This window comes from Mesoplodon bidens, assembly GCF_964165515.1.
Source record: "Mesoplodon bidens genome assembly, chromosome: 13".
In the NCBI taxonomy this organism is placed as follows: domain Eukaryota; kingdom Metazoa; phylum Chordata; class Mammalia; order Artiodactyla; family Ziphiidae; genus Mesoplodon; species Mesoplodon bidens.
This window is the reverse complement of record NC_138169.1, coordinates 18348244-18374892: the sequence shown is the minus strand read 5'-3', so window position 1 is coordinate 18374892 and position 26649 is coordinate 18348244. Positions and strand designations below refer to the sequence as shown.

General features: G+C 47.4%; 2 protein-coding genes across 4 annotated transcripts in view; one reads left to right on the top strand and one right to left on the bottom strand.

The window, feature by feature from the left end:
* MYO1H (myosin IH) overlaps nucleotides 1–4805 on the top strand; it is a gene marked incomplete at its 5' end in the record, with an annotated part of 46627 nt that extends 41822 nt beyond the window's left edge. The window contains 7 exons of one of the 2 annotated variants that reach the window (XM_081251987.1): nucleotides 11–104; nucleotides 307–362; nucleotides 1225–1360; nucleotides 1726–1793; nucleotides 1927–2024; nucleotides 2632–2731; nucleotides 3783–4805. In XM_081251987.1, the coding sequence (XP_081108113.1) occupies nucleotides 11–104; nucleotides 307–362; nucleotides 1225–1360; nucleotides 1726–1793; nucleotides 1927–2024; nucleotides 2632–2731; nucleotides 3783–3806 (576 nt within the window). In that variant the 3' untranslated portion in view covers nucleotides 3807–4805. Of the gene's footprint in view, nucleotides 1–10; nucleotides 105–306; nucleotides 363–1224; nucleotides 1361–1725; nucleotides 1794–1926; nucleotides 2025–2631 lie in introns of both variants that reach the window. The other variant, XM_081251988.1, reaches the window with a different exon arrangement.
* The window catches only part of KCTD10 (potassium channel tetramerization domain containing 10), a 32881-nt gene continuing 10759 nt past the window's right edge, over nucleotides 4528–26649 (bottom strand). The window contains exons 3-7 of one of the 2 annotated variants that reach the window (XM_081252002.1): nucleotides 21296–21465; nucleotides 18575–18664; nucleotides 18197–18249; nucleotides 16481–16676; nucleotides 4528–7285 (exon numbers count right to left, since the gene is read on the bottom strand). In XM_081252002.1, the coding sequence (XP_081108128.1) occupies nucleotides 7061–7285; nucleotides 16481–16676; nucleotides 18197–18249; nucleotides 18575–18664; nucleotides 21296–21465 (734 nt within the window). In that variant the 3' untranslated portion in view covers nucleotides 4528–7060. The remainder of the gene's footprint in view (nucleotides 7286–16480; nucleotides 16677–18196; nucleotides 18250–18574; nucleotides 18665–21295; nucleotides 21466–26649) is intronic. The other variant, XM_081252001.1, reaches the window with a different exon arrangement.

Genomic DNA, 26649 nt, shown 5'->3' with positions numbered 1-26649 from the left:
GTATTACCAGATGCAGCAAAAGGCGATTACAAGTGAAATATTCAGGGGAAAGAAAGAAGGCTATGCAGAAAGCTTAAATCAACCCTTTGCCAACAGCCGAATAGGTAAGTCCCTTTTTTCATCTATGTGCTCACTTCCCCTATTTAAGAAAAAAGTCAAAGGAAGATGCTTGATCCACATTTCCTGACAGCTATCTCCCAGGTTGAGCTCTTGGTCACAGAGGGACAGAAAACCAGCAGATGCCAGTGGCTTGTGCACTGGGGTGGTATTTAGTGATGATTCGCTGTGTTCTGGTTGCTTCCTTAGATGAAGGAGACATTAATCCCAAAGTGCTTCAACTCATCAGCAGTGATAAAATCCAGGTAAGGAAATGTGGGTCCTTGCCTGAGACAGGATTCCCCCGTGGGGTCTGAGAACAGGGTCTGTCTTCTACGTGAAGGGGGTCTGGAAGCACTATTTAAAGGCAGGGGTGCGTGTGCGTGGGCCGGGCTCTCAGCTGTGATGCTCTGGGTGTTAAGATGACAGGGATCATGATAACGTGACTGTTAGGTACCTGTGGCTGTTCTTATGGTCCTCATCTGTCACCCAGGAACTGTGTTTGGCTTTCTATGAAGTTGAGAGAAACGCAGGCATACACTTAATCATTAAACATCCCATCAGAAGCAGTGTGCCTGGGCGCCAACGTGGGTTTCATAACTTAGCTGTGTGATCCTGGGCAGGTGACTTGTGATCCTGGGCAGGTGACTTACGCCTTCGGTGCCTCCATCCTTCTGTGAACGGGGAGGACAGAGGGGTTGATGGTGTGAAGGGCACAGGCCTGGCATGCAGCAGCTGGTGACTGGCTCCAGTGGCTGCTCGGTCACTTCGGTCCCTGGGGACTAGACACCTGTGACTAGGTTGGATTACCCTCTGGCTGTCAGGGCTCTTAACGCCTGCAGAGCATCTTCATCTCTGCTGACCTTTCAGAGCAGCCCCGTGAGGCAAGTGGCTGTGGCCTTGAATACCTCAGAAGGTCAACGCCATAGGCAGAGCCAGGAATCACAGCCTTTCACGCAGAGAGCCAGGGTTCAGGGAAAACTCATTTATGCAAAATCCGTTTGAGCCCCTCTCCGTTCGGGCGCTCGAAGCAACGTTTCCAGAGGCCGAGTAACAAGGCACTCGGTACGCGGCCGCCCTCCCCCGCGAAGCAAGCGTCGCCTCGTAGTGACGGTCACCTCCTTGCAGTACGGCATCCCGGTCATTAAATATGACAGGAAAGGCTTCAAGACACGGCAGAGGCAACTCATTCTCACTGAGAAAGCAGCTTACGTGGTGGAACTTGCCAAAATCAAGCAGAAAATAGAGTACCCTGCGCTCAAAGGTAAGAAGCAGGCAATCTTCAGAAAATTCACTGGGTTGACTCAGCTCCCGGGCACACCAGCAATGAAGCAGCCTTTCATTGAAAGAGTGAAGAGTGCCCACAAAACCCAGGGCCGCCCGGGCTGTGCCTCTTATTCTAGCATAAACGCCAACGGCATCTCACTCCGGCATCCGGGTTGGACACTAGGCACCTTTAACAGGGACCAGCTTTTTATTCCGAGCACAGGTGCTGACTGCAGGGCCACCCCACTTGGCCCAGCTAGGAGGGAAAAAGCCTGGGGTTGGGGACCCCCCAAGGCACGCCTTTTTTCTATATTAATGTCAAGTTGTCCAGTTCCTGGCCTCTAACTTTGGATCTGTCCTAAGGTGTCTCTACCAGCAGCTTCAGTGACGGAATCTTAGTCATTCACGTTTCGCCAGAACACAAGCAAAAGGTAACACAGCTACAGGGCTGCTACAGAGGGAAACACTGCCAAAATCTTTAGCTGCCCCCAGTGAAACCTCAGTGATGTTCTTCTTTGAAGCCGCTACCACTGAACCGGCCGTGTTCTCTCCTCTCTGTCGCAGGGGGATGCCGTCTTACAGTGCAAACACATATTTGAGGCAGTTACTAAACTCGTCATGCTGGTTAAGAAGGAGAACATTGTAAATGTTGTTCAGGGAAGGTAGGTGGTTGCGTCTGTACTTAGGAAGTCATTCAATGTTAAGTGTCTATTAACAGATCAAGGAAGACGCAAATGTTAATCGTTTCACCCAGGCCTGCCCCTCCCCGCAAAGTAAGAACTGCCTACCCGCAAGGGGTGGGGTACCCTTGCCCCCTCCGATCACCAGCTTTCTTCCCTCCTCACCCCCTAGGACTTGGGCTCCACAGAAATGAAGTCAGTGATCACTTATTCACCCAAGGGAATAAACAGTGGTTTCACCATCTAGTTTTCAAAGGAGGTGCTTATGGTCCTAAGGGAATTTGTCACCCAGTGAAAGGGGGACCCCCCCTCCCCTGGGCGAGAGCAGGTGCCAACCACACCTCTGCTGTTGATGCCTGTGGAAGAACTGTGCTAAACTGATTTGAAAATAACTACAGGAAGGCATGGCCATTTTCCCAGTTGCAGAAACGGTTTTCTTTCGATTACTCAAATAGACAATAAAACTCTGTAATGAAACAGGAATTTGATCTTGAAACTAGTAAGCACCACAAGTGAATTTCTTTTGCAGACCCAAAGCTGAAGGAAAAAATAGAGTATGCCAGTAATTTATCACTTTGTGTATTTTAAGTTTACAGTTTTATATTAGTCCTGGAAAAGAAGGCACAATAGTTTTTGACACCGGACCAGAAGAACAAATCTATAAAGATAAAAACGGACAGTTAACAGTGGTGAGTGGCCGTGTCTGGGAAGGGGGAGGTGTAAGCAGTTTCAAATAAGACTATAGGTTAAAATTCTCCCTATTTCAGTCCTCCTGTCGATTGACCAGAATCAGAATCTAGTTTATTTCTCCCTCTGTCCCTGATTCTACGTTGAAAAATAGGAAGGAATGGGTACTAGAGGTGTACATTCAAAACTGGATGAAAACAGTTTACTCACATTTGTCAGTGAACCAGAAGTTGACATTAAACTTTTCACAATATTAAATGTCAAAGCCCAACTCTTCACTGGGTGTCAAAGGCCTTGTGCCCTATCATGTGGTTCTCAAGTGAGTCTCCACGGGGGAAACTCCTGGCGAGCTTCGAAAAATACCAGTGTGTGTGTCTCCCCCGACCCGCTCCCCGACACCATGACGTAACTGGCTGGGGATGAGGCCTGGGCTCTGGAAAACAAGGATCCCAGGACTGAGGAGGAGAGGTTTGGGAACCAGGCGCATCTTAAGAAGTCGAGCCTGAGTGCTCGGTGCTTTTGCCCTCCCTAGCAAGTCTGATCCAATTCTGCTGGCAAATGACAAACTGAAAGCTGAGGGGGATGAATCTTTAAAACGTAGTTTGTAGCAAATTATGAATACCTGGTATATATATACAAACTAAAAAATGGTCTGACAACATGGACTGTCTCATACACATTTAACGATGAAATTGTTTTGTGGACAAAGAGTACATGTAATTGCCCCCGGATACCGTTAACTCCTTTGGGGACAAGTTAAAATACTGAAGCATGAGTTTTAATGTAAAGTATAAGGTGACTTTTCAGTTTACATGCTGTAAACTTACCCCCATTCCTCCCTGGCTGGCTCAGGCTGAAGCTGAGAGGCCTCAGTGAGCCCACTTCTGGACATGGCTTGTCTCACGGGAGGTGGGGCAGGAGACGGTGCGGGGGACGGGGCTTGGCCGCTCGCGGCTTGTCCACATCCCCCTCAGCCATGCCGGCGGCTGCACCGCTAACTGCCGCCTCCTGAGTGAGAGGAGACCTCTAAACCTCAGCGTGTACCTTCCCCAGGTGTCGGTCCGCATGAAGTCCTGATGGAGGATGACGTCTGATCTCTCCCATCGCCATTTCTGCTGCAACTGAGGAAAGCACCCAGGAAGCTTGAATTTGGTCCAGCTAGCGACACCTTCAAGCAAAGGTTCCAGCAGCTCTAGGAAAAGGATCGTCCCTGAAGAAGCAGAGTGGCATCTTATGCCAAAGGCCAAACCCTCAGGTGTTCTGTCACACTGCATGTTCTCTTTAGGGAGCCAACCCCAAGTCACCCAAGGGGGTGATTTTAAACATCCCCAACAGGACCTACACTTGACGGGCACTTGAACGTGTCAGTATGGGGGGATGACAGATTCTCTTTGTCATGCTGCCCCTGAGGCACAATGAAGTATTATACGTGGTCTGAGAGCATAAAGCTGCAAAATCTGAATTCTGCTTTAAATAAATGGAACTCAGAAACATACCCAATTCCTTCACAGCTTTAGGTTCCACGTGGTGAGGTGTAGCTCTCCCCACCCCAAACCTGCAGTCGGGGGCAACAGCAGCCAACTGCTGTTTCACAAGCCCAGCAGCATTTCCACCCAAGACTTCCTTCCAGTGTTTGAGTTCAAACACTATGGAAAAATGACTCATCTTTTCCACCCTGAGCAGCAACCTTTAGGTGGTGAAGTAGAAGGTGGGATCTCTGCTCTCTTTCCTGTGAACTGCACTTCAGTTCAGTGGCTGGACTGTGCTGGGTGTTTCTGAAAAGACCCAGAAAAACAGATTTAAGTAGAAGCGTTATATAACTTTTATTTTACGTATGTCCACAGATGCTTGTACAACACACAGTGACTACTTCTGAAGCTCATAGCGTTTTTTTCCATGGCACAAAGAGACAGAAAGGTGACACAGACGTGTTACAGTGACTCTGGGTGGAGCCCTAGAGAACACACATTCCAGAGGGAGGGCCAGGGTACCTGCACAGCAACCCCCCCTGCTAAGCCATTACAGGAGGACGAAGGAGAGGCAAGGCCCCCAGTCACCACAATCAGATGACTTCTTATTTGAAAAAAAAGCCTCATTACGAGGGACCCAAAGCTGTTCTGCTTTTTCCATTGTAAGTTATTACAGTGAAATAAAACTTCGCTCTTCACCAAATCTTAGGCCAGTGTTTGTTTTACTTGGATGGTTCTTAAATACAAATATTGACTTTTGTTGCCCTTTAGTGCTCACATAAGAAATCAGTTCTTTGTAGAATATGTTTGATAACAGAGCCTGGACCAGCCAACACTTTGTCATGGTCAGCTCACGGCTGTATGCAACTAACAGTATCACTCACCATGGAATGTTTCATGAACTTGTTCATACCCCAGGGAAGCAAAGACTCCAAACTACAAGTGCAAAGTTGAAGGAAATGTGAAAGTAGAGAGACGGCCAGAAACATTTGGTCATAAGGTGTACAAGCCCCAACTAATCAGACTGTTCCACAAAGTTAGTTACTCTTCACGTAAACATTTGAAAAACAGAACTTACATGATGGCTTTTCCATTCCTACAGAAAACATCAGAACTGACATTCACTTTAACTTTCTAAAAAAGTTCAACCCAAACAGCAGGGTTGGTGTTTAAAACTTAAACAGTATAAAATATTTACAAAACATTATTTAAGCCCCCTCCCCTCCCCTCCCCTCCTTAGCACTTTAAATAAAGTCCAAATGGCCTAATATGAAAGTTTCCCACACAACAGTTTAAAAAGCATCTACCCGATACATGATTTTTAGGTTGGGTCATGATTGTTTTAAAGTTTTATTGTAGGCTTTGCTGCTGGATACAAAATAAAGGCATACAACTGTCACAAGTAGGGCAGGATGTACGAAGTCTAAGCTGTAAAAACCATTTCAAAATATAAACTCGTTTTGTTCGAATACACTGTATCAAAGGCTGCCCGTATTAATACCTTTGGTATAAAATGGAAACGTTTCCCTTGAATAGCAGACAAAACCCATCCATACCTTACACACATCCGAATCTCCTTGCAACTACTCTACCAGCCTAGTCTCAACCACCCACGTTCGTCACCACTCCCTCTGTGCGTCACGGGCGTGGAGACGGGGAGGTAGGTAACCGAGAACGTCCGTCCCACACGAGCGCCGTGCAGATAGCAGGGCTCCAGCGCGGGCCACCCAGGCACCATGGGCACACATCCTCATCCACATTTGCACACGTCCCTTAAACAAACATGAACACGCACACTGACCGGACCCAAAAGGATCTGCACGTCCTCTCCGTCTGCTCACCAATGGCCACTCGACACTGTGTAAGAATCAGAGAGACAGGAAGGGATCTCCAGGCGACGGCTGCGTTGACAGCAGGTGAGCCGTCCTGAGGCTGCTGGTGTGAGCAGTGGTCCTGTCTGGATACCAGAACAAAGGGCAGGGCATCCGCTGGGGGCAGTAAGCCCTACTTAATGGGGCACAAGGCCAAGGAGGAAGGAATGGAGCCCACCGGGCAGTGGTTTGTGCGCTGTGCCCGTAAGCAGGCCAGGCAGCCTTCCTGGAATGGAGTGGGTCAACAAGGAGGGCAGGGGAAGGGGCAGCTCTGCTCTCGGCCAGACCCTGTGGGGTCCCAACAAGCACCAGCCCACAGACCAGCCGAAGGGGCGACAGGCCTGCCCGTTCAACAGAGCTGGGCATCCAGAGCCACACTAGGAACAGCGGCTGAGAGGCAGGAACCCCCAGGTGGTATCTCCACTGCCACGAGCTGTGGTCCTTCACCAACAAGCTCTAGGATCGATGCCCGAGGCGGGATGGGCTGTTCGCAAAGCCGTGGAGCCTGTGCCGGGCACGGGAATGGGGCCAGGGTGCTGGGGTGGAAACACTGAGCTCGCAGACACCGCTGCTGACCACCGACTACAGGACCCGTCTCAGAGTTGACAAACCGAACCCTGGAGGGAAGGTGACCCAAGAAGCTCAAAGAGGCAATCAACACCCACAGAAATAAATACCGCAGACAAGTTCTCACATACACACCACACCCATTCATCCTCTTCCTCCAGAACCAGGAAAGCCTGGCTCCAGTGCTTCTTGGATTCTCAGGAAAGCAGAGACCTTGGACCCAGCTTGGTCAATAGCAGGGGTGTGTTCACCTGGGTAAAGACAATCCATTCACCTGGTCGAGAAATACCAAAATCGTCATCTGGCTTTTTAGGCAGTCTCTCCGGACGCAGGGGGAAGCGGGAGGCCCGGGAGCTCTCAGGGAATCAGTGCACAGCGGGGAGGAGCAGGGCGGGCGGGGTGCAGTTGGGGGCCCCCTGCCCGCTCACTGGTGGAGGTGGGCCCGGTCGTCCGGGCGCTTGATGTGGATCCGCCGCACGCGCTCGATCCGCTCCCGCTCCCGCTCCTCGTCCTCGTCCAGGTGGTGGGAGCGTCCGGCCGCCCCACCCGTGGCCTCCAGGAGTGCGTTGTCAGGTCCCCGGCCATCCTGGGCCTCATACAGCAAAATATTCAGGGTCTCCTCATAGATCCGGGCTTCAGGGAACTCCACCTGTAGCCCCACAAAACACAAGGCAGGTACATTAGCATCTCAAACCCCTCACCCCACCAGCTCCGCCACCACCCAGGACTTCTGAGCAGGGCCATCTGTCTACACCAGGCCCCTAAGACTCCGTAAGACCGTCGTTATTATGTTTAAAGCAGTTTTTATTGTCAGTACGCAACACTTACACATGGCGCTACATTCACAAGAGACAAAAGGGACACAGTGAAACAGATCGCCCTGCCCTCTCTGCCCCCCAGTTTGCCTTCCTTTGGACATTTACGTCATTCCCAATGTGTTGCTTCTAACAATCAGGGCTGCAGCCTTGTACACGAGGCATTCCACACCTTAAAGCAGCGTCCTTTCTGAACAGGGACCAGCTGGGGACCCTCATAAAATGGACATAATCCCTCCCACTCAGTAAATCCCTGCGCGCGCTTACTGCCCTTCGGGGTCAGGCGCCGTGAACTAGAGGTGGGTCCCAGGCAATCAGTAAGAACTGGTAAAGCACTTGAAACGTTCTGCCAGGGAAGATACCGATTATGCAGAAACCCAGGTGGAACATCTGTGCAGTTACGGGAGACAACGAACCATGAGTGTCAGCTCCAAAGCACAGGTCCCGGAAGTGTGGGATGGAAGGAGAGGAAACTGTGCCTGAAGGGGCAGCCATCCCAACACCAACTCCCTGGAAAAAGGAAGGAGCCCTGAGGGACAAGAGGCAGAGCGAAGGGAGCCAGGAGAGGGGCTCTGGCCTCCACCCCGGCTCCACCACTAACCAGCTGCACGAACATGAGCATAGGCTCACTCTGGAACCCGTCCACGAATCTATACACAGTTGGGATCCAACCACGAGGTCTCTGAGTGCCTTTGCTCGCAGTTAAGCTCTAAAAACGTAAAGTCACTATTTTAAAGTTTAATCAATATTATGATTAGCTTTTGAATATCCAAGGGCAGAGGCAATCCATGTACATAGAAAACCAAACTATGACAAATGGAGAGTCTGGTTACAGGTGGAATTCACAGCCCTAAAGAAAAGAGGCACGGGCTTCCCTGATGGCGCAGTGGTTGAGAGTCCGCCTGCCGATGCAGGGGACGCGGGTTCTTGCCCTGGTCCGGGAAGATCTCACATGCTGCGGAGCAGCTAGGACCGTCCGGAGCCTGTGCTCCACAACGGAAGAGGCCACAACAGTGAGAGGCCCGCGTACCGCAAAAAAAAAAAAAAAAAAAAAAAGAAAGAAAGAAAGAAAAGAGGCACGTCTTGTTAACATAGGAGAAAAAGTGAATAATTCTGGTCCCCCCACTATCTTTGAAAGGAAAAAAAAGAAACTCAGTGTTTTTCCCTTCCTGGCTACCTGACAACAATACATACCTTTTAGGATACATTCTAAATACTAATGAATCAAATGTTCTAAGAAGCTAAAAAAAAAAAAAAAAAAAGGCTTCCCTGGTGGCACAGTGGTTGAGAATCCACCTGCCAATGTAGGGGACAGAGGTTCAATCCCTGATCCGGGAAGATCCCACATGCCGTGGAGCAACTAAGCCCACGAGCCACAACTACTGAGCCCGCATGCCACAACTACTGAAGCCTGCGTGCCTAGAGCCTGTGCTCCGCAACAAGAGAAGCCACCACAATGAGAAGCCCGTGCACCGCAACGAAGAGTAGCCCCTGCTTGCTGCGACTAAAGAAAGCCTGAACGCAGCAACAAAGACTCAATGCAGCCAAAAATAAACAAACAAAAAAAACACGTACCCTTCTAAAAAAAGAAAAAAGAAGTTAAAAAAAGACTTTAACTCTGGTTTCTAGTTTGTGGTCTGATTTTCTCTCATTTGCATTTTGCCTTTGAGGCTGCTCTAGCATCACACAAAGCTGTGGGCTCCCTGGACTGCAGTGAGGATAATAACCTGAGCAGATGACCTACAGATCTGTATGAAGGTAACTAGAGGCATGACCTGCTGCATGTGTCCCTGGTCATCAGATTTCCCCAGAGAGGTTGAAAAGGAAATGACACAGTGTATGGGATGATTAAAAAAAAAAAAAAAAAAAAAAAAAGCACAATCAAGATGGTAGAATAGTAGGACATGAACCTTACCTTCTCCCACAAATACAGCAAAAATATATCTACATGTGGAATGATTCTCACAGAATATCTACTGAACACTGGCAGAAGACCTCAGACTGCTGAAAGGGCAAGAAAATCTCCACGAAACTGGGTAGGAAGAAAGAAAAAAGAAAAAGGAAAAGAAAAGAAAAAGAAAAGAAAGTGAGAAAGGAATGGGACAGAACCTGTGTCACTGGGAAGGAGCTGTGAAAAAGAGGAAAGGTTCCTGCACCCTGGGAAGCCCCCTCACCGGTGGGGAGATGAGCTGGGACAGAAGGAGAGCTTGAGCCTCAGAGGAGAAAACAGCAGCTGGTTGGCGTCAGCCAAAGCAAACAGAGGGCTGCACAGTCAGTCAGTCAGTGCTGCCGCCCTGCACTCCCCAGCCTGACACACGAGTCTGCCAGTGCTGGAACTCGGGCTTCAGAGATCAGAACTGGGGAGAGGACTGGGGTTGGCATGTTGTGCAGACGGACCAGGGGGGCTGGAATCCAGTGTGACCACAGCTGGGGGTGTATGCAGGGGAAGCCTGGGCCACCTTAGAGGCCAGTCGCCATTGTTTGAGGGGTGCATGAGGGGAGGGGTGGGATCTGCATTGTAGCCTTTTTCTCTGTGCATGTGCTTGCAGAGGGCAGGACACTACCTGCATGGCCTCCAGGAGCAGTCGCAGCACCCCCCTACCCCCGACACCAGGAGTGGTTTCAGGCTACCACCACCTCCCTCCTGGACCCCAGGAGGGGTTGCAGGGCCCCCACCACTGCCCGCCCAAACTCCAGGAGTGGCTGTGAGATGCCATCACGCCCATCGTGTGCTCTGGGGGTGTGCCTGAGCTGCCCGCCGCCACCAAGAACCCAGGACTGGGCATCAGCCACTGCATCTGCACACCCCCATCAAGGGGATAACGACCAGCACATGCTGAAGAAAAAGGCCACGGGCATCCATACTAAAAACTGCCCTAGGGCTTCCCTGGTGGCGCAGTGGTTGAGAGTCCACCTGCCGATGCAGGGGACACGGGTTCGTGCCCTGGTCCAGGAAGATCCCACATGCCGCGGAGCAGCTAGGCCCGTGAGCCATGGCCGCTGAGCCTGCGCATCCGGAGCCTGTGCTCCACAACAGGAGAGGCCACAACAGTGGGAGGTCGCGTACAGCAAAAAAAAAAAAAAAAAAACAAACAAGAGCCTACAATACGCTGCCTACAAGAGACCCACTTCAGGGCAAAGGACACACACAGACTGAAAGTGAAGAGATGGAAAAAGATATTTCATGCAAATGGAAGTGACAAGAAAGTGGGGGTTGCAATACTAATATCAGACAAAACAGGGCTTCCCTGGTGGCGCAGTGGTTGAGAGTCCGCCTGCCAATGCAGGGGACATGGGTTCATGCCCTGGTCCAGGAAGATCCCACATGCCGCAGAGCGGCTGGGCCCGTGAGCCGTGGCCGCTGAGCCTGCGCGTCCGGAGCCTGTACTCCGCAACAGGAGAGGCCACAACAGTGAGAGGCCCACGTACCGCAAAAAAAAAACAAAAAACAAAAAAACAAAAACAGACTTTAAACCAAAGCCCATAAAGAAAGATAAAGAAGGACACTATATAATTATAAAAGGATCAATACAAGAAAAGGATTTTATACTCATCAACATATATGCACCTAATATAAGAGCACCCAAATACATAAAACAAATACTAATAGACATAAAGGGAGAAAATTGACAGAAATACAATATTGGGTTGGCCGAAAAGTTCGTTCGGGTTTTTCTGTAACATCTTTCAGGAAAACCTGAACGAACTTTTTGGCCAAGCCAACAGTGGGAGACTTTACCACCCCACTTAAATCAATGGACACATCTTCCAGACACAGACTCAATAAGGCAACAGAAATACTAAATGATACAATAGAACAGTTAGACTTAATTGATATTTTCATGACATTACCTCCAAAAAAACCAGAATACACATTCTTTTCAAGTGCACATGGAACATTCTCTAGGATTGACCCACATACTAGTGCACAAAATGAGCCTCAACAAATTTAGGAGTACAGAAATTATCTCAAGCATCTTTTCTGACACAACAGCATGAAACTAGAAATTAGCCACAGAAAAAGAAATGAGAAAAAAAAAATTACACGGAGACTAAACAACATGCTACTAAAAGACCAATGGGTCAATGATGAAATCAAAGAGGAAATTAAAAAATACCTTGAGACAAGTGACAATGAAAACACAACCATACAAAATCTATGGGATGCAGCAAAAGCAGTCTTTATAGGGGACTTCATAGATACAGGCCTTCCTCAAAAAAACAAGAAAAATCTCAAATAAACAACCTAACCTACCACTTAAAAGAATTAGAAAAAGAAGAAAAAACAAAATCTAGTCACCAGAAGGAAGGAAATAATAAAGATCAGAGGGGAAATAAATAGAGATTTAAAAAACAACATAAAAAAATTAATAAAACCAAGAGCTGGTTCTTTGAAAGGATAAACAAGATTGATAAACCTCCGGCCAAGCTCACGAAGAAGAAAAGAGAGAGAACTCAAACAAATTAGAAATGAAAAAGGAGACATAACAACTGATACCACAGGAATACAAAAAACCGTAAGGGAACACTAAGAACATTTATATGCCAACAAATTCAACAACCTAGAAGAAATGGACAAGTTTCTATAAACATACAGCCCACCAAAATTGAATTAAGAAGAAATACATAATTTGAACAGACCAATCAATAGAACTGAAATAGAATCTATAATTTAAAAACTCCCTACAAGGTTCCTTAAAAAACTACAAATAGAACTACCATATGACCCAGCAATCCCACTACTGGGCATATACCCTGAGAAAACCATAATTCAAAAAGAGACATGTACCAAAATGTTCATAGCAGCCCTATTTACAATAGCCCGGAGATGGAAACAACCTAAGTGTCCATCATCGGATGAATAGGTAAAGAAGATGTGGCACATATATACCATGGAATATTACTCAGCCATAAAAAGAAATGAAATTGAGCTATTTGTAATGAGGTGGATGGACCTAGAGTCTGTCATACAGAGTGAAGTAAGTCAGAAAGAGAAAGACAAATACTCTATGCTGACACATATATATGGAATTTAAGAAAAAAAAAAGTCATGAAGAACATAGGGGTAAGACAGGAATACAGACACAGACCTACTAGAGAATGGACTTGAGGATATGGGGAGGGGGAAGGGTAAGCTGTGACAAAGCAAAAGAGCGGCATGGACATATATACACTACCAAACGTAAGGTAGATAGCTAGTGGGAAGCAGCCGCATAGCACAGGGAGATCAGCTCGGTGCTTGGTGACCGCCTGGAGGGGTGGGATAGGGAGGGTAGGAGGGAGACGCAAAAGGGAGGGGATATGGGAACATATGTATATGTATAACTAATTAAATTTGTTATAAAGCAAAAAATTAAAAAAATAAAAAGAATTCAATTACAAAAAAAAAAAAAAAACTCCCTACAAACAACAGTCCAGAACCAGACAGTTTCACAGGCAAATTCTACCAAACATACAAACAAGAACTTATACCTATCCTTCTCAAACTCTTCCAAAAAATTGAAGAGGAGGGAACATTCCCAAGGACATTCGATGAAGCCACCCATCACTCTGATACCAAAACCAGACAAAGACACCACCAAAGAAGAAAATTACGGGCCAATATCTTTGATGGTATAGGTGCAAAAATTCTCAACAAAATATTAGCAAACCAAATCCAACAACACATAAAAAAGATCATACATCAAAACCAAGTGGGATTCATCCCAAATTCATAAGGATGGTTCAACATATGCAAATCAACGTGATACACCACATAAACAAAAGAAAAGACAAAAACCACATGATCATCTCCATAGATGCAGAAAAGGCACTTAACAAAAATGCAACATCCATTCATGATAAAAACTCTTACCAAAGTGGGTATAGAGGGGACATATCTCTAAATAGTAAAAGCTATTTATGACAAATCCACAGCCAATACTCAATGGTGAAAAGCTGAAAGCCTTCCCTCAAATCTAGAACAAGACAAGGATGCCCGCTGTCACCATTTCTATTCAACATAGTATTGGAAGTCCTAGCCACAGTAATCAGATAAGAAAAAAAAATAAAAGGTATCCACATTGGAAGGGAAGAGGTAAAACTGTCATTATATTTAGATGATATAATACTATATACAGAAAAACCCTAAGGACTCCACACTAAAACTACTAGAACTGGTAAATGAATTTCAGCAAGGTAGCAGGACACAAGATTAACATACAGAAATTGGTTGCATTTCTTCACACCAACAATGAAGTATCAGAAAGGGAATGTAAAAAAATCAATACCATTTAAAATCACAACCCCCCAAATAAAATACTTAGGAATAAACCTCACCAAGGAGGTGAAAGACTTATATGCTGAGAACTATAAAACGTTAATAAAGGAAACTGAAGATGATTCAAAGAAATGGAAAGATATCCCATGCTCCTGGGTTGGAAGAATTAATATTGTTAAAATGGCCATATTACCTAAAGCAATCTACAGATTTAACATGATCCCTATCAAATCACCCATGACATTTTTCACACAACTAGAGCAAATAGTCCTAAAATTCACATGGAACCATAAAAGACCCAGAATTGTCAAAGCAATCCTGAAGAAAAAGAACAAAGCAGGGGGCATAACCATCTCAGACTTCAGATAATACTACGAAGCTACAGTAATCAAAACAGTGTGGTACTGGCACAGAAACAGACATATGGATCGATGGAACAGTACAGAGAGCCCAGAAATAAACCCACACACCTACAGTCAATTGATCTTCAACAAAGGAGGAAAGAATATACAATGGGAAGAAGTCTCTTCAGCAAGCAGTGTTGGGAAAATTGGACAGCCACATGTTAATCAATGAAGTTAGAACACACCCTCTCACCACACAAAAAAATAAACTCAAAGTGGCTTAAAGACTTAAATGTAAGATATGACACCATAAACCTCCTAGAAAAGATCATAGGCAAAACATTCTCTGACATAAACCATACCAATGTTTTCTTAGGTCAGTCTCCCAAGGCAATAGAAATAAAAACAAAAATAAACAAATGGGACCTAATCAAACTTACAAGCTTTTGCACAGTAAACGAAACCATAAACAAAACAAAAAGACAATCTACAGCATGGGAGAAAATATTTGCAAATAATGCGACCAACAAGGGCTTAATTTCCAAAATATACAAACAGCTCATACAACTCAACAACAAAAGAACAAACATACCAATCGCAAAATGGGCAGAAAACCTAAAGAGACATTTCTCCAAAGAAGAAATACTGATGGCCAATAGGCATATGAAAAGATACTCAACATCACTAAATATTAGAGAAATGCAAATCAAAACTACAATGAACTACATTCTCACACCAGTCAGGATGGTCATCATTAAAAAGTCTACACAACATCGTTAATCAACTATACTCCAATATAAAATAAAACTTTAAAAATTAAACACAAAAAAATTAAATAAAATACCTTCACAAAAAAGAAAAAGGTCTACAAATAACAAATGCTGGAGAGGGTGTGGAGAAAAGGGAACCCTCCTATACTGTTGGTAGGAATGTAAGTTGGTGCAGCCACTGTGGAAAACAGTGTAGAGAATTTCCTCAGAAAACTAAAAACAGAATTACCATATGATCCTGCAATCCCCGGGCATATACCCAGACAAAACTATAGTTCAAAAAAAGATACATGCACTCCTATGTTCATAGCAGCACTATTCACAATAGCCATGACATGGAAACAACCTAAATGTCCATCAACAGATGAATGGATAAAGAAGATGTGGTACATATATACAATAGACTACTATTCAGCCATAAAAAATAAAGAAATGATGCCATTTGCAGCAACATGTATGCAACTAGAGATTATCATACTAAGTAAAGTAGGTCAGAAAGACAAATACCATATGATATCACTTATATGTGGAATCTAAATTATGACACGAATGAACCTATCTATGAAACAGAATCATAGACACAGAGAATAGAATGGGAGAGGGATGGATTGGGAGTTTGGGATTAGCAGATGCAAACTAGTATATATAGGATGGATAAACAACAAGGTCCTGCTGTATAGCACAGGGAACTATATTCAATATCCTGTGATAAACCATAATGGAAAAGAATGTGAAAAAGAATGTATATATGTATAAGTGAGTCACTCTGCTGTACAGCAATTAACACAACATTATAAATCAACTATACTGCAATAAAAAGAAAAAAAAAAGAAGGGAGGAAAACAAAAAAAACAAAAAACCCAGTCACATAGCCTAAGGAGGAGGGTAGGCAAGCAGAAACCTAAAGGGAGTAAATATCCATTAACAGTGGACCAGATCTCTAACCACCCTCTTCAGCATGATCTAGCTTTGGAAAACAGCACAGGGACAGAAGCCAAGGGAGAGGTCAGGTCCACTGGTTTGCAGAGGATGACATAAAAATGGGTCCAGAGTCCAGATCAGTCAGGCAGTCATGTGCTGGGACGAAGCCACCCAGGTTCACGAGGAGTGCTGAGAGGGCCCCGTGAGGGTGGAGGGCTGCCCAAGTCGGTGGGTAAGAGGAGGACAGATGACAAGGAAGTAGTAGCTCACAACTAGAAGGCCAAGGTCAAGACCTTGAAGGTAGCACTGCTCCTGATGAGTGAGACGGATGGGGCCAGTGTGGTGGGAAACAGCGTTGAGCGGAAGACGGCAAGGAGCTGGCACAGGTGGGGTCAGATCGTTGATGACAGAGGAGAAAATGCAGGCAGCGGGGTACACACGGGTACAAGGACCCGTCTGAATCAACCTTTACAGAAAAGGAACCCAGGAGCAGTATGACTGTCTATACTTACTGGGTGTCAGAGAGGAAACGCCATTCTGTTTTTCCAAGCCTACATTTGGATCTTTCCAGGGCCCAAAAGAGAATGAATATTTGAACAATGAGCAGTCATGAGCCAAGGAAAGCATTTTTAGAGCCTTTCCCTCTTGAAGTGTATTTTGCTCAAGGAGAAAGGGAAGTTTTTCAAATACAGATTTCAGACTAGCCACTCAGAACTGTCCTCTGGAGGCACTTACCTTGGTCTGTTTCTTCTCGGTGGCATAGACGATAGAGGTACAGCAGACTTCAGCGATCTTGCGGCCCTGGCCATAGAAGGACCAGCAGCAGATTTCGTCCCCAATGACATCCTTTATGAACAGGACCCTTCCATTAAAGCGCAGGGACAGCTTATCAAACAGTTCGATGTTCTTCAACATATTGTCGTCAGAATTGCTGCAAAAGAGCATTTGATAAGGTGGTTGATTACAAGCTGGTGTTAACAGCCACCACTAGTGGGGGAGTGTTTCCACACACCGGGCCCATCATCTCCACCATCCCTTTTCAACCTCACAGTAAGCCCGTGAAGAAGGCACTACCGTCCCCAAAGCTCAAAGGAAAGCAAGGGTCAGAGAAATTAGGGGACTGCCTGAGGCCAAAAACTAATAAATGGCAGAGCTGAGCCTCAAAAAGACAGCTCTGGCCTCTAAGTCTGCACTCCTCACCAGCGTGCTGGGGCAGACGCCTTGCTGTGCAACAGCCAGGAATGAAATGCTGAAACCACGGGGTCTGCAGGCAGAGGCACCAGGTGGGGGACATGGAGGAGAGCCCCACGGAGCCACATGAGAGGCTGAGTGACCTGCCCGAGGGAGACTTTTTTTTTTTTTTTTTTCTTTTTGTGGTATGCGGGCCTCTCACTGCTGTGGCCTCTCCCGTTGCGGAGCACAGGCTCCGGACGCGCGGGCCCAGCGGCCATGGCTCACGGGCCCAGCCGCTCCGCAGCATATGGGATCCTCCCAGACCGGGGCACGAACCCGTATCCCCTGCATCCGCAGGCGGACTCCCAACCACTGCGCCACCAGGGAGGCCCCTACGAGGGAGACTTTTGATCCTGGGTCCGTTTATGAGTCTTGAGTAACTTCATCGAATACCCCTACAACCCATAAGTTCCTGATTTAGAGCCACATGTTCCCAAGAGCCAAAAGGCATTCTAGAAACCTGTATATATTGCTAGTGGGAACATAAAATGGCGTAGTCACTTTGGAAAACAGTTCGGCAGGTCCTCAAGTGATTAAACGTAGAGTTACCATATGACCCAGCAATTGCACTCCTAGGTATCCACCCAAGAGAAATGAAAACATGTATGTGTACATGCATGTCCACAGCAGCATTATTCCTAAAGGCCAGAAGGTGGCAACAACCCTAACTGTCCATCAACTGATGAATGGACAAACAAAGTGTAGTCTGTCTGAACAATGGAATATTTTTTAGCCATAAAATGAATGAAGTACTGATGCGTGCTACAACACGGATGAACTTTGAAAACGTTATGCTAAGTGAAAGAAGCCAGACTCAAAAAGCAACATATTATAAGAGTCTACATATATGTAATGTCCGGTGTAGGCAAATTCATAGAAACAGAAAGCAAAATAGTGGTTGCTTAGGGCTGGGGGAGATAAGAGGGTGGGGGGGACATGGGGAGCGACTGCTAACAGGTACAAGTTTCCTTCTGAGGTGATGAAAATGGTCTAGAATTAGGTAAGTGGTGATGGTTGCACAACTCTGAATATACTAAAAAACACTGAATTGTGTATTTTTAAACGGTGAATTTTATGGTATGTGTGAATTAGATTTCATATCTATCAATCCATCTGGGCATTCTAGAGGTGCAAAAAGGCCACCCTCATCTGAGGGGAACGAGGGGAGCTGGGCCTGGCTGGTATGAGTGCAGATGTCTTTTCTGGCCAACACCTTACCTGGTATACGAGTATTTGTTGTTACTTCTGTTGTAGAGCAACTTCACGGCTGGCTGTGGGTTGTTTTAAAAAAAAAAGGAAGAAGAGAGTCACTTGGAGTGCAGGTGCGAAGGACCACCGGCTTCCCACAGCGCTGGAGCCCTGCCATCCACCTGAAGAGGCAGGTAAGCGTAGCCTGCTGGCTGGGGTGGGGCTGGAGAGGGAGACTGCGTGAGCCAGCACCAGGAGAAACACAAGATGAGCTGTACGCCCCCATTCCTGACCCCTTCTCAGGCCTTGCCAAGGCAATTTCGCACATTTTTATTCCAAAACTTACTCAGAAGAGCCTCCACCACTTTTGGTAGCAAAAGAAATGCCACAAGGTTGCCTCCACCATACCTTATTTGAAGTCGCTATAAGTTTCTGTTCTTCCTTGGATGAGGTGATGACAGGAACTTTGCAGAAAGGCTCATAAGTATCTTTGTTCTGCTGGAACAAAACATGCTTTCAGCCTGGGAGGCCTGCCCAGCACTGGACTGTTTAAGCTGGCCTGCCGGGCAAAGACGGACTCTGGTGAGGGGAGATGGGGCAGCCATGGCTGGGAAGAGAGGAGGATTCTCAGCACCAGTGAAGTAGGATGGGGGACGACCAGGAGTGGAGTTCTCCAGTGAACCCGCTCTTCGGCCAGGACTGTTATATGCCAGGGCGCTTGGCATATACATACTAACAACAATGACACATTTCACAGCCCAGGAAGCCACTCAAAAATAAACCCTGAACATGGCAGATGAAATATGATTGCATCAAAGCTCCTAAAACCCCACTGCAATGACTGCAGAGGAATTATAAGCCCATGAGGAGAGAAAGAATGGGAAAAGTGAGGTCAGCAGACAAAAGATGTCAAAAATTCAAGTCTGGAAAGCAGGTCTCAAGTGAGTGATAACTGAGGAGGAGAACGCTGAAACCTAAGTTGCCGGATGGGAAAGAATCCACAGCTTTGAAGGCTGGTGGGCTCAGGGCAAGAGCAGAGGGTCGCGTGCTAGTCGGCAGAAGCACTGGTGAGCCCTCCAGATGGATCCCCTACCCCAGCTGGGCAGGAGAAAAGCCCACTTTCCTGGAGCAGTTTGCACAGGAGAGGACAGGGCTGAGTTGCTATTCCAAAAAGGGGAGATTCAGTGAACGATCTACACGCTAAATGGTGAGCCCTACCCCCACCCCAGCCCCTTCTCCTGCTCAGATCTCAGAAGGCAGCCAGTCAGGCTTATACCTACCAGGCAAGAGAGTGGAGGATTCCTCTACAGGGAACCACCTGTCCAAAAAAAATAAGGCTACAGATTCTGACATTGAGAGTTCCCACTGAAAACGCCAGCCTTATCATCTGCCACTGAAGCCCACTGGACAACAATACATACAGTGTTTCAGAGCCTTTACTCTTGAGTTTCAACAGACCAAGGACCATCAGATTATACCCAGAAAGCCTCTCAAATATGAGACTGAAACCAAAACAAAGAGAAAAAGTAAGAGAAGGAGTCACACAATGAAGGCAGCAGAAAGAAAACTTCAAATAGTATCATCAGACAGATGAGAGCAGATATCGCATCCCATGAAACAAGATCAGCGTGCTATATAAAAAAGAGCACTCGGAGAACAAGAAAAGGCTCTAGGGAGTTAGAAATACGATAGCAGAAATGAAAAATTCAATAGAAGCGTTGAAAAGATAAAACTGAAAAAACCCTCTGAGAAAACAGAAGGATAAGGGCGACAGAAACTAGGAGGTCAGTCCCGGAGGTTTAATCTCAGACTAACAGAAACCACAAAAAGGAACCCAGAGGGCATGTCTCTAAGACAAAGATGAAACAGAGATTCCCTGATGTGTCTGAACATACCAAAAGGAGACTGAAGTTTCTGAGAATTTAGGGCTGAATTAGGGATGTGCGCTTAGAAAACCAAGCAAACGAAAGACAATGAAGCAATCACTAATTCTGGCAAACTGAAAAGTTACAAGAGAAAGGAAATAATCACTGCATACTCTGTGGCTCAACTGTTAACAATATTTACACGACTCAACGTAAACTCTGAGTACGGATTTAATCAAAACTGTGATAAACTATACTGGGAGAAGGAATATGTGCATGCAAATTTGGTAGTGGCTGGGGGTGGTGTATGAGCTAAATTTTAATTTTCTACAGAAACGCCAGTAGATAATGTGGTAAACTGAAAACTCAATAAATAGTATAAAAAACAGGTGAGTAAAGAAAGAACTGCTGCAAGAATTAAAAGAGGCTGCTGCAGGGGTGGGAGTGGGTGGAAGGCATATGGTAGATTTTTGACATCAACCTAGCTTACAATACTAACTTGACTTGGTAAACGCTTTACATGCATTACTTTAATAAACATACAAATGAAATAAAAAATAACAAAGTAAAAGCTACAACATTCAGTTAAATTTACAGGGAGTTCACAGACTCGCAGTAGCGGCAGGGGTGGTGTGTGCAAATAACAGCTCCTCAGGCAAATAACAGCTCCTCAGGCAGACTGGCATTGTGGGTACTGCCCCAGTGGAGAGCCACCCAAGAGCCTCACGTTTACAGATCCAATTCCTAGGACAACGCAAAGGGGTTCTTCTGATTCTCTGCCATGTTTTAACTTGCCTTGAAATAAATGGCTGCTGGCTACATCTAGAAGTGTTCTGGTTTTGTAGGGATTTTACTGTCCCTAGACTTGACCCCAGTGGTCCTGTCCCAGCTCCAGCTGAGGAGTGAGGGGTGTCTGTCTGTAGAGATTACGCTGGGCTCTCAACAATGACTTGTGGGATGAGAATAAGTCTCCCAAAGAGTCCAGAAAAAGGATCAGGTTTTATACCCCATGGCTCGGTACTGAAGGGTTACAATGCACACAGGGAGAGGACCCAACACCATGGGGGCTGAAATAAGTCAGAGAGCAGTCAGGTGGCATCAGCATCACAGGGAAGCCTCTCGGGGGTCGCGCAGGCCAGAGGGGAGCAGCTCCGGGGCCAACTCATTAACTCTCACAACAGCTCAATGAGGGAGGGGGACAATGAGAAAGGCAGATGAGTCTGGGGCTCCCCCCGCCCACACGGGGAGAAAGGGTGATGCCTACTTGCAGGGCTGCCTGGCACTCTTCCACCAGGCCCTGGACCAGGTAATACTTGGCTTCTGCCAGCAGCTCCTCGATCTCCCGGCGGCTCTCAGGCAAGGGGACTGCCCCGTCACGAAGGTAGTTGAGTATGGTACCAAAGTGCTTCCCGCACCGGTCAATGAGGATCCAGCCTGCGGTGGGAGGAGGGGGGAGGAGAGCTGGGGTGTCTCTTGGCTCCCACCACCTCCGGGGAGAGCAGGACCACAGAGAGGGTTGAGGCCCCACCTGCCCAGCTACCAGCAAAGGGCTGACCAGGCCCTGCTGGCTGCGGACAAGCACACCCCAGACTCACTGGTTTGGGCTCCTTTATTTTATTTATTTATTTTTAACTTTTTTGGCCACACCGAAGGAAGGATTGAACCGGTGGCCCCTGCAAAGGAAGCACGGAGTCTTAACCACCGGGCTGCCAGGGAAGTCCACGGCCCCTGGGGCCTAAAAGCATGTTCCTAAAGTACCTCAAAAATCCCTTTGTTAAGAATATCGCAAGAGGGCCTACCCCACACCTGGATAAAATGGGTCCAAATGAGCACATCCCATTGACAGGGGAAAGGCTTCTGGTGTGAAAATATCTATTCCCTTTTTCAACAACATTTTTTTTTCAGACTCCCAAATAACAGAGCCATTTCTAAGGAAGCAGACGGCTCACTGCCGCAGGCTCTGATATCTGACTCCCAAGGGTGACCCCCAGGCACTCACCAGCACCACCACAGAAAATTCCATCCGTAACTCCCCAAACAAGTGTTTAGTGGCTAAAGACAGCGATCAGAGATAAAATGGTGACCAGCCAGACCCTGCCCTCAAGCAGTTCAGTCTAACTCGGGGAGATGGCGCTGGCATTCATGAGATACAGAAACACGTCCCAGCTGCTGACCAGAGCCAGGCACAGTGCGAAATCGTGCCTTGTGGGTGGGGACAAGGCGAGCCTTGCTGCTTCTCAGCGTCTTCTCCAGTCTCCAGTCTTGGCCCTGGTCTGCAGGGCTGCTATGCGGCTTCTCGAAATTCCTCCGCTGAAATGCAAATGCTACTGGGAAGGGGAAAGAGGACTGGAGCCTGGGAAGGGGAGGAGGAGGTACCAGAAGGGGAAGCAGGGATGAAGTGAAGACCAAGTACATCTCAAGAGAAAACGTGAAGCCAGACAGATGGAGAAGTCCCGGCCTTCCTGATAAGCAGGGTCACCCCGGGAAGGGGGCCCCAGGTCTCCTGCTGCACACTGCAGGTGAGGGAACGCCAGCGCCCAGGGAAGTTAGGAGGTTCACACAGGAATCACTCCTTCTCTGCCCCTGCTTTCCCTCAGTTTGGGAAAAGAGCCAGGTTTCCACTCCTAAGACCACTATGTCTTCCCAAATCCTCCTCAGCCCCCGGGCCCTGGAGCAGCAGCAGAGGCCAAGGGCAGCCAAGGCACCTTTTCACGTCCGGTCACAAGTCGGCCCGCCTCCCCCGAGTCCAGCCCCACCAAGTGTGCTCAGGTGTTCTAGTGCACTGGTTAGTGTTCTTTGCCGCCATCACCAGGAGAGTTGACAACGAGGCCACTTCCACGTTCCGCTTTGCAACTACTCCTCAGTCCACGGTTCCTGGGCCTTTGGTTAAAGGTCCCGTCTCATCCCTCCAGAGCCTTCTGCGTGGCACTTCCACGCTGCTATGGCTTCCTGAGTACAGCAAGAAGTTCATCCCTAACCTCGGCAAAAACAAAGCAAATGTGTGGCCTGGAGTCAGGCCCTGGATCCGAGCAAGGACGAGGCCTTCACAGGTGTGGTGAATCCTGTCACCTTGACAGTGCCCGCTGGACATTATGTTCCTGCTCCTTTCCCTAGCTGAGACAACAAAGTGCGGACTCAGCATCTGTTCTGCAGCTCAGGTGCCTACAGGGGCCCTGAGCACACAGGATAACCAAGTGCGGGTGGGCAGGGCGGACCACAGGCCAGGCCCTGCCTGTCCCCCCACCCCTCAAGGGGGTTCTTCCCGCTCCAGCCAAAACTGGCCAGGCAGGAGTGAGGCCCAGGGCTGAGAGAGCCCCTGATGTTCCAGGAGATGCCAAAAATGCAGATTTCCCTGTGAAATCTCCTGACTTCTAAATAACAGTAAACTGATTTTTTTTTTTTTAAAAACCTGTCATTAACCCACCACAGGGCAGCCAAAGCAGGGCCTGCTGGCCACCAGCCTGTGACCCCTGTTGTTACTGTGGATCAAGTGCTCTCCTTCCAGAGAGCTGACGAGGTATGGAAAGACCATATTATCTTCCCAACAGTTCTTGTTGATGGAGGCTCATTCCCCTGCATTCTCCTCAGATGAAAACAGGCTCGGAGAGGTTCAGGGACACTCCCAAGTTGGGGAGGCAGAACTAAACCACAGAGAACAAGCAAGGAACTCGTAGGAAAACTCTTCTCATCATCCGAAATTGAGAAGACACGTAGAACCTCAGTCTTTGGGAGAAAGGGCAACAAATTCCACCCAGCTGCTCTGGAAAGAAAATGCCCTCATCTGCCTTTGATGCGTGGACAACGCAGCCGCTCAGAAAGAACAGGGCCCCTGAAATCAGTTACCCAAGTGACAGTCCAGAGTTTCCATAAACGAACAGGCGGACCGTGACACTGGGCTCTGGCTCAAGAATGCTGTCAGGAAATGCTTGTGGTGAAGGAATCATACTTTGGACAAATAAGGGCAAAAAAAAAGAGCACAGCCAGGCGCACTCTCCATGAGGTTTCAATTAGCATTGAAAATATTTTAGTTGCTTTCAAAGCAGGAATCGATCCCTTTGAAACAGTCAGCTCCAGTCCCCAGCATATAGACAAGCTGAGGGAAGCCAAGCCAGGTCCGGGCGACCTGGGCTCCCTGGCCCCTTCGGCAGGGCTGGAAAGAAGAGTGAGGGGCGTAGACCCGGAGGCGCTGGGACGGGTTGAGTGAGACAGTACAGGCCTGTACTGGAAACCCAGCTCTGCACCTACTTGCTGGATGACGTCGGTGTCTCACTTAACCTCTCTGTCCGACGGTTTCCTGTTCTAAAAATGGTTCCTCCCTGGGCTGGCATAAAGGTAAGATGAGAGGATGTACAGGAAGCACAGAGCACAATGCCGGGTCTGCCAGCAGCCATCACATAGGTGTCTGATGGTGAGCCCTTTACCTATGTCATCATCACTGGAGAACAGACAGGAGTGGCAGCGGCATCCAGAGGCGGAATGTTCCAGCCCCCAGGAAGGGGGTCTGCGTGGTTTCTGGGGTGCCTGGGAGGAGGCTTGGCTCAGAGACGGGGGACTGGACCGCCGGGCTTGCCCCCTCCCAGCCCCGCCAGCAGACCAGGTACTTCCTCTCTCCTTCCCTCCCCCACCTCCTCCAGGGAGCTTTCACTGACCTCTCCTTCTCCACACTAAGCTATTTAGATTTTTATGGTCCCCAAACTTGCCTGTTCATAAGTTGCCTAAGGTACTTGGGTCCTTGTTACAAATTCAGACTCTTGGAAGTAGCCTCATTCCTAAATCAGAATCTCTAGGGCAGGGTTTCTCTGCCTCAGCACTGACACTTTAGACCGGGTAATTCTTTGTTATGGAGAGACTCTCCATAGGGTATGTAGCAGCATCCCTGGCCTCCACCCAATAGCATTCCCACACCCAAAATGTGACACCCAGAAATGTCTCTGGATATTGCCAAGTGTCCCTGAGGGTCAAAAATCATCTCTGGTTGAGCACCACTGACTGAAATAGATCAAAGACCTAAATGTAAAAAATAATGTAAAAACTTAGAGGTATCAAAGTCAACAAATCAGATTGGGAGAAGATATTTACAACATAAGACCACAAAGAAATATGATCCAGAACATATACTTATACAAAGAAAGAAAAAAAGGAAAACGGGAAAATGTGTAAAGATACTGGCCGGCAGCTAAATGATGAAACACAACGGCCAATAAACGTAAGTCACTCAATGCACTGGATATCAGGAAATGCTAAATAAAACAACAAAGTACTGTATCATAACCATCAGATTGGCAGCAAGTAAACAATGACAGGTGCCCAGTGTTGGCAAAAATTCAGACCCCTGTGGGGAGGATAACTGACACAACCGCTAATACCTAATCAAGCCGAGGATATGATCCCCAATTCCCCGCTTGGGAATCAACTCCAGGACAGAGCTCCCAATGGTGGGTAGGACCTTAATGCTGTGGGCCCTGGCGGGGGGCTGGCTGGGGCCTGGGGACTCCAGAGCTTCTTCATTCACCAAAGTAAAAATATGATTTTCTGGGTGTGCCATGATGTGGCAAAGGCTGGGAAGCAGAGCCCACACGTGCACTGGGAGAGTGTTGGAGAATAATATTCCTAACAGTGAATGCTGGAAACAGCCTAAATAACCATCACAGAACATGGATCCATAAACTGCATGGAACACTCTACTTCAGGGAAATGTGTGAACTAGAGCTGTTTTTTCATGGATCAATCTCACAGGCATAATGCTCACTAAAGCAAAAGCTAAAAGGCTAAGTACAAGCTATAACACGTAACACCGTTTATATGATGTTTAAAAATGCACCAGCTATACAGTGGTTACGGACATAAACAGTTGTAGTAACAGTAATTCATGCAAAGCCCCACACCAGTGGTTCTCAGCCCTGGCCGCGTATTAGAATCCCACGTAGAATCCCACGGCGAGCTCTTAAAGTCCTAACGCCCACCACACCCTGTCCGGTTACATCTGGCTGAGGAGGGGGTGGGGGACGGACACGACAGGCATCAAGGTTTAGCTCTGAGGGTGACTCTGTGCAGCAAAGACTGAAATCCACCCCAGTGACCCCATAGTCAAGCTACTTAGAGGTCATCGCTGGAAGGGAGAGAGGCAGAGAGGGTAAAGAGAAGCCCCATGGGTCCAGGTAACGTTTTAGTCCTTGTCTGAGTCGGGGCACAGGGGAGTCTGTTACATTATGCAGTTTAAACGCTTTCAACTTATTTCAGAATTTTGCATAAGGCAGGAGGCCTGGAGAGCTCAGGGAAACGGGTACTGCAGTTTTCCTGCTTATTACACTGCCCCACTGGTTTTCTAGGGAAGGTCTACTGATAATTAGATTAATGACTCTCTTCTCTGATCTAGTGTATAGACTTCCTTACTCCAAAAACATTAGCCAGAGACCAGACACCATTTAAGGCGGGAAAGTACTACAAGCAACAGGGAGGGATGAGGCAGGCAACTACAGGTGAGGGCCGGACAGAAGTCGTGTTACTAAAGGTGCCACATAAATCCACCCGCCAATGACGACAATGACAAGGGCTCCGGGAGAAGTTCTAGCACTGCAGGAACTGAACCTTTCTGGGGAGGAGTCTGGGAAAGGCCTG